The sequence below is a fragment of the Oryza sativa genome, chromosome 4 (assembly GCF_034140825.1).
Source record: "Oryza sativa Japonica Group chromosome 4, ASM3414082v1".
Taxonomy (NCBI): Eukaryota; Viridiplantae; Streptophyta; class Magnoliopsida; order Poales; family Poaceae; genus Oryza; species Oryza sativa.
In genome coordinates this window covers 27433406-27441727 of record NC_089038.1, presented here as the reverse complement: position 1 = coordinate 27441727, position 8322 = coordinate 27433406, and the positions used below count along the sequence as shown (strand labels likewise).

The window sequence follows — 8322 nt, the reverse complement described above, 5'->3', positions numbered from 1 at the left end:
TGTCGGTTTTTGCTGCTCCCCCCCCCCAATGAGCACGTGTAAGTGTGAAAAAATACTATCGATGTCGGTTTTAGCTATTCTAGCACCTATAGTGTCTTTCTATAGTAGTGTAACAGAGTAACCACGAGCATCTAACTATCGATGGGTATATCGCCTACGACTGAATGAATAATTAGCCGTAAATACGAGCAGCAACTATGTCAAGTTTAGGACTTGAATCCGAGTAGACTGCTTTCATCACAATGAACCTAATCAGTGAGCTACGCTTGCGAAAAGAAAACCCACGAATTTTGTTACGGTCAACACTATTCATGGTCGAATTTGGTACAGCTTTTTTATTATCAGTATCTGAAAAATAAGAAACAAACGAGCGCACATGCATAGAGTTGTAAAAATTCTTTTCTTTGAAAAGGTGCAAAATCATAGAGGTATAGCCTTATACTCCCTCTGCCCCTAAATACAAGGGATTTTGGTGGGATGTCACACATGTGATGTGTGACATCCCACCAAAATCCCTTATTTTAGAGATGGAGGGAGCAGTACAATCTAAAGTGGATTATTGGCAATTTGGCACGGAAGGGGGGAAGACCGGATCGGAGGGGGGATGGCGGCGGCGGCTGGCTTGCAAGATGAAGCCCGTCGTGCAGCGCTGCGGACACTGGACAGTGCTCCACGCCTCGATTCACGGGCGCGCGCGCGCGTGGCCTCTACTCCGTCGACCGGGCACACCCACAGCATCATCGATGATCGATAAAACAGTGCCCGGACGTTTCCCCGCTGTTACACTACCGCACGCCCCCGGTCACGTAACCCTGCTGCACTCGCAGAGTCGCAGGGCACCGGCACGCCACAGCCCACACCCATACTCCGCCCCTGCTGCCAGCCTAGCTACTCTCACGCGTTGCCCGCCCCGTCCAGGCTGCTACACCCACACCACCCGCCCGCGGCCTCGCCCGCGCGTGCATGTGCCGCGCGCGCGCGAGGCGTCCAAACTACGTCTTCTCGCGTAAAAGAACCGAGACACGCATGAGGCCTGAGGCGCGCGGTGGCGCACAGCTCGTGCGAGCGCGTTGGGGCTTTGCGGGCTATCCTAGATCGGTGCCGCCTGATCGATGCCCACGGTCTCGTTGGTGACTATGTAAGACAACTAGACGTGTCTAGAAAAGCGAGCTTAGCTCCTCTCGCCGGCCGAGCCAATCTGGCCACGCCTTGCTCCACAACTCGCCGGACCGACCAAGCGCAAACGGCCGGACTGATTGAGCTCGCAAACGTCAGACGAGCGCTGCACCACTACGGACGTACGCGCACACTAGCTTTAGGATATGATCGGTGCGAAACTGCATGCTATTCATTTCATTCCTAGAGAAGGATGGATGGAACTAGAAGCGCTATGTATAAATCTATATTATAATGTATTCGTAGATGAAATTCTAGCTAAAACTACTGCTGCCCAGCTTGCGATTCTCGGCACCGTAGTGCTGATTGGTGGATCGAGCACGCAAACAATTTCTCGGCATCGCGCTGCTATTATTGAATCCGTCTGACGTTTCAGACATGCGTACGTGTACGTGGTGTACTCCGTGTTGGTTTATGCTCAACTGAATATCTTTCTTTAACCAAACCTGTTATCGCAGTGACGTCGACGTGGTTGAATTATAGCTATACGGCCGGTTCTTAATTAACTACTCTGTCATATTTACCTTGAGGTCGTATGGAATTTTGCTGGGGAAATATTCATATACAAGGTGCTTGAATTGGAAGACACAATATAAAAGTTCGAGACAATACAAGTCCTTCCAATAAACTTATTAATTAAGTACTCTTCACCAAATCACGCACATGATGACATGAAGGCATCCAACTGAAGCATTTCCTCCAACCTTTTTCTATCATTCCTTTGGAAGTTCCAATACGTTTTCCCTCCATGTCCCTCTCAATCTAACTAAAGGATCATTTTCCTTTCAGCTTCCTCCAATTTCCTAGTGGAGCACCCAATAACCTCTTTTCTCTGATCCATATGTGCTAATTTTATTGATGTGTACCACTAATACCCAACAAAGCAGCATTTTCTCGTTCATATGCACTTTTTCCTACCTCTTACATTGCATATCAAACTTATGAGCACAGGCACTTTTGCTGTTATAGTGCATCATTTGTGGTTCTTTTGCACTTTTAAAAAGAAAAGAGTTAGCACCTAGATGTGGTGCGGTGGTGGTATGCTCTGCTCAATCACATCCATTTCTGCACCATATAGAAGATATTTCCTAGCTTAGCTAGATATACATTTATAGGCATGCTAATGTTGTTATGTCGTTCTCACTCCACAGGATGCATGTTTACAAAGAAAAAAGTTCGCACCTATAGGTGGTTCATTAATTTCCATGCAGTACTTAATTTATAGGATTATTAACTATTGTTTGTATATTTTAACCAACAAAGATCATTTCCATCTAGCTTTCTAAAGAAAGCCCAGTACTGTAAGTGTGTAACTTACTTTTTATTCATTCGACGCACTGAGGCAAAAAGATAGTTTTGGGAAACTATTTTAACAGCTCGAGTGGATGTCCACCCGTTTATTACATGTCATCTAAATGGTTATGAAAAAATTGAAAAAATATGAATAAGATAGATCAATATGTAATGTATCAATCCATAAACATGCAAGTTAAAATTCAACTTCTACAGATTGTAACAAAAATAACAAATAAAACTCAAATTACTATATGTATATTTACAGTTAAATTTGTTATTTTTGTTACAGCTTGTAGAAGTTGAATTTTAACTTGCATGTTTGTGGAGTGATATATTACATATTGATCTATCTTGCCAATTTTTTTTGAAAATTTTTCGTAGCCATTTAGTTGACATGCAATAAATGGGTGGACATCCACTCGAGCTATTAGAATCCATCCCCGCTAGTTTTTGTAAATAAAGGAAAGACGCCAAAAATTGAACAGAAAGAGGGAAAAGAAACGGCGCAATTAAGCCACAATATACACCGATATCTCCTAGTAGTATCAATTGAGCTAATTAAGTTCCTCTCTACCAAATGAAATATAGTAAGCAGTAAGTACTATTGTGCACTTGAAGACACTGATGATGACCACAGCTGTGATGGCGGTTTTCCCTTTCCGGTTGTTCACTCCACGAAATATGCACTACCCGTGGTGGCCACGCGCCTGTCTAATCTTTTTATGCCAGTGGCCGCAGCACATTCTTCAGATTAATAAAAAGAATGCGTCAAGATCGAATCTTAAAATTTTCTTTTTTTCTGCCTCCCACCCAGAGTTGGCTATAGCTTGCTAGCTAGAGCCCCAATGCAAGCCGATCTTGCATGCTAAGTAAGGACTAAGGAGTAATATGCTAGTAAGGAGTAATATTTGCTATGCTTGTCCCTTGTTCCCGGCGCTTGCAATGCCCAAAAGCTCAGAGCCACCGTGTGTGCTAGCTGTGCGTGTGGTGCTTGCTTTGTTCAATTCATTCTTCCTTAATCGTGAATCCGCACTATCTTTAGATCGAAATGAATGCTACTACGTAATTAATCTAACATATAACCGGGGTGGAGTGTAAACCACGCGTGTATCACGCACAGATCGGTGTTCTGTGATCGGATCTTTCGTTATGCATCATCATCAGCATGCATGTGCATGTTCGGTTTGTGCATTTGTAAACTGTTATTTTAAACGTCAACAAACATTTGTTTATTTTTCTTTCAATATTTTACAGTACTTCATTCGTACTACTAACAACTTAATAATACACAGCACATATTGATATATACATATAATGGGGTGATCATTGTGTAGTTTGGAGATGAGATAGAATGACTTAGACTATCCCTCTTTTTGAATGGAATAATCATATCATCTATTTGGTATGAGCGTGTAGTGGTCCTGCATTTTTTAGGAATCGGATGGTATGTGGGGTGATCCTACGTTATTAAGGGATCGACCGGGTGCGGCCCACATGTTAGTGAGAGAGAGGGGTGGATTGGATTAGTCCACCACTTAGGTGTGATCATATGGAATATTTTCTTTTGGGGACCATCTCATCCCACCCATGCTCAAACAAAACACCTACAAACACCCTGACGGTCCAGCATGATCCATCAAATCCATCGAACTAGGTGTGTATCGCATGATAACATAATATAGAGATACAACCAGGCCCACATGTTAGTGAGAAAGAAGGGTGGGTTGGATTAGTCCACCACTTCTTGAGGTGTGTTCGTAGGGAATATTTTCTTTTGGGGACCATCTCATCCCACCCATCCTCAAACAAAATACCCTTGCAATCCAACACGACCCATCCCATCCATCGAACCAAGTATGTATCGCGTGATAACATAATGTAGAGATGCAGCCTAACCCACATGTTAGTGAGAGAGAGAGGGGGACGGATTGGATTAGTTCACCACTACTTAAGGTGTGTTTGTAAGGAATATTTTCTTTTGGGGACCATCTCATCTCACCCACCCTCAAACACCCTGACGGTCCAGCACGATCCACCCCATCTATCGAACCATGTGAGTATTGTGTGATGACATAATACGGAGTTGCAGCCAGCCGTGAGGCACATATGCTTTGTACACGACGAGACGATGGTTAGGGGATCAAACGAGACGGACGGCGAGAAACGCATTGTCACTGTCACATCGTCGTCCGGGTCTATCTCAAAGTGGTCCCGGTCCACGTCGGCATCCGATCCACAAGTCAGCGAGGGGCGCGTGGCCGGCACACGCCGAGCGATCTGGGCCCTCCATTTCGCCAACCCTAGCGGCCTCACCCGAGTCACCCCTATAAATGCCGGTGGCCGAGGCGTGTGGCCGCCACACTGCGATCCCCATCCATCTTCTCCGCACACGCTACACTCCTCTCGATCGATCTTCTCCTCCCGTCTCGATCAGCTGATTCGCCCAGCCTCCGGTAGCTTGCTTGTGCTTCGTATCCATGGATCCTCACCACAGCTCCCACGTCCATGCCGGAGCCGCCACTCCTAACTGCACGTGCAGGTTGCCCAAGGAGGAGGATCTAGCCGCCGCCGTCGTCGTCGTCGACGTCGAGGCGGCTCCTCACTACACGTCGTTGAAGGCGGCCGAGGCCGACGTCGTCCCGAGAGGAGTCGGCGGCGGCGGCGGCGGTGGCGAAGGGGACGGTGGCGAGGAGGTGAACTACATGGCCCGCGCGCAGTGGCTCCGCGCCGCGGTCCTCGGCGCCAACGACGGGCTCGTCTCCGTGGCGTCCCTCATGATCGGCATCGGCGCCGTGAACGAAAACAACAAGGCCATGCTCGTGTCCGGGCTGGCCGGGCTCGTGGCCGGCGCGTGCAGCATGGCCATCGGCGAGTTCGTGTCCGTGTACGCGCAGTACGACATCGAGGTGACGCAGATCGAGCGCGACGGCGACATCGACGGCGCCGATGCCGCGGCCGCGAGGGAGAAACTGCCGAGCCCGACGCAGGCCGCGTTCGCGTCGGCGCTGGCGTTCGCGATCGGCGGCCTCCTGCCGTTGCTGACGAGCGGGTTCATCAAGCCGTGGGGCCCCAGGGTCGGCGTCGTGTGCGCCGCGAGCAGCGTCGGGCTGGCCGGCTTCGGCGCCGCGGGCGGGTACCTCGGCGGCGCCAACATGGTGAGGTCCGGCACTAGGGTCCTCCTCGGCGGCTGGCTCGCCATGCTCATCACCTACGCCGTGCTCCGGCTGTTCGCGACGATCTTTCACGGCATGAACATCTCGTCGTCGGCGTGATGATGCGTGTGACGCAGAAATCGATCTATCTGGAGATGAAAAAGAAAATAATCAAGGGGTTGTGCTAGCTAGCTGTTTAATTAACTACTCTTGGTTTGCCAGTAGTACTGTACCTAGTGGCTGATTATTAACTAGCGAATCCCTGGATACCGAACTGGGAATAATCAGGGGGTGTAAGTGTAATGGTTGTTGTGAATTTGTGATGAGGCAAGACCAGGCAAATGGTCTCAAATGAGAATATTGGTGTTAATTATTGTATACCGATTCCCTTCTCACTTTGCCTCCCGTTTGTTTTTGATTTGTCTGTGTCTCTGTGACAGTTCAGAAACTAGCTGATGCTCTTGGTTGCGAATATCCAGGTGTGCCACTGGCACGTTGAATTGTTTTTGGTTGATTGGCCAGCAAATGCCAAAGAATGCGTTGAAGGTGCAGCCGGGATTGCCAATGGTCAAAGGAACTTGTACCAATGGAAAAGAACAGTTTAGAACACAGAAAACAAGAACAGTGCACAGATTGTCATATGCCCCCTCAGAGAGTCCAGTAAAAGGCCCAGTTCATCTTGGGCCTATTTATGCCACGAAAGCCCATCTTCATAAGGAATATAGGCCTTCTTCTTCCACACTAAAGTTCAGATTTCTTTATATAGAATTAAAGTTACAGACTTGCGAAACTTACACTACAGAAAATTACTTTTGAGGTGTAAAAAAACAAGCACTCGACCGATCCAACGAAAATATCTGGTGATCACAGATCTGATGATCTGTTAGCCTCGAGATATTCTGCACCTGATTTCTCGATCTTATAGCATAGAAAATTATCAATCCAGTGACCCGGTTGCACAAATGGAAGGTAGAATAATATAAGAAAAAGGACGATACAGCTGGAACGTTGACAAAAGAAAGATAAACACGGTTGCTTTCACTACAAATTAAAATGGTATAATACTACTCCACTACCAATAAAAGTTCCGCTACAACCGTACGCAATATTCAGATCTTAGCAAATTGAACTGGAGAGCATTTCTCAAAGAAGAAAACCAAAAAGCCTAACTGAAAGTCTGAAATTCAACTGGAATGGATCTCTCGACGAAAGATTTCATTTTCTTTTGGAGTCCTGAAAGCCAAAAGAGAGAGGCCGCTGGTTTTGCGAGCCATGAGCCCATGAAGGCTACGCTTCCCACGGGATCGTCTGATTCGTCTCCCTCCTCTCGTCGGTTCTTCCCAACCTCTCCCAACTTCTTTTTCTGGATTCTTGTGGCCGCCACGCGCCACCGCGGTTTTTGTACCAACTGGGGTACGAACGAGAGACGACCTCGCGCGCGCGGCGCGAAAGTCGCATGTGCCAACGGCATCGTGCCGGCCTCTTCCACCGGATCCCTCTTTTTCTCTATCTCTCGTGGCGGCCACACGCCTCTTGCTAATTTAAGCCCCCCAACTTGCACGTCGGATTCGTCGCGATCCCCCGGACAGATCGCGTTGTCGCATGGCGGCCACGCGCCCACCGGGTAGTTTATTCCCATCGCGACGAATATTTCGGCCATGTTTCCATCTCGGAGCACGTAATCCGGGATGCTTTAGGTGAACTGCTCCACGCCTCCACGTACCAACTACCACGCCAACGCCAAAGCCAACGCCAAAGCTCACCGTGGTGTGTGGTGGCCCTTTCTTGATGAAAGTCGTCTGCTCCCTGTACAGCAGATAATAATATGCTCGCGGTTTTGGCGCGCCTTATGTTTAAAAAGTTTTATCTTTGAAGAACAGATAATAATATGTTTGAGGTCGTGGCTGGCGTGAGGTTTATGGAAACATTATGTTTACTCTTGGTCGGCTTATTTTTATATATAAGTTGGGACAGCTGGATTCTTATGATATATCTAGATTAGTCGTCGGTTTGCTTGTTACATGTATAATAGTTTAAGGCTCGTGAGTCGTGATGTCCTCGAGCTTAGCTCATGTGGGCGTGGCTAAGGCTCCAAATGAGCTAGGATGAGCATATATATGCAAAAGTTCATGAGCTTGGTTGTGTGATGCAAATAAACTATAAGATTAGGTACAAAACTAGTATTTATCTGCATAATAAAATAGTATGTAGGAGTGTAAAATATCTTTCATAGCATTTTTCTTGTTTGCTAATTTTAAAATTTAAATTGTGGTTTTCCTCCTTTTTATCATGGATTTTTTTTCTATTGGATACAGATATTATCTCATTAACAAGCTTTCAGCCAAGCTCAGATTTCAAATATGTTGAGCTTGAGCTTGCTTGGAAGCTTGAAGTTCATAGTAGGCTTGGCTTAAGTTTTGCGCTGAGCTTGATCCTAACAATTGGGCTCACTCAAGCTCGGCTCGTTAACAACATTCATCACATGACCAGGCATTATAAATATATAATAGTTTCAATCTTTTCTTGACGTCCATAACACGGTAGTTTTCTTTACTCCAAGTTGAGTTAAAATTATTCCTTTAAGTTCTTTAGGATTAATCAGGGAGATGGATTCTAATAGCTCGAGTGGATGTCCATCCGTTTATTGCATGTCAACTAAATGGCTATGGAAAATTTTCAAAAAAAATTGGCAAGATAG

The 8322-nt window shown here is 46.6% G+C and overlaps 1 protein-coding gene across 1 annotated transcript; it reads left to right on the top strand.

The window, feature by feature from the left end:
• The first annotated feature begins 4834 nt into the window (after nt 1–4834).
• Nucleotides 4835–6018, top strand: LOC4336526 (vacuolar iron transporter homolog 2-like). Its single transcript, NM_001419719.1, is given in 1 exon segment — nt 4835–6018. A coding segment is annotated over 1 exon segment (570 nt). The 5' UTR covers nt 4835–5174; the 3' UTR covers nt 5745–6018.
• Nucleotides 6019–8322: the final 2304 nt, after the last annotated feature.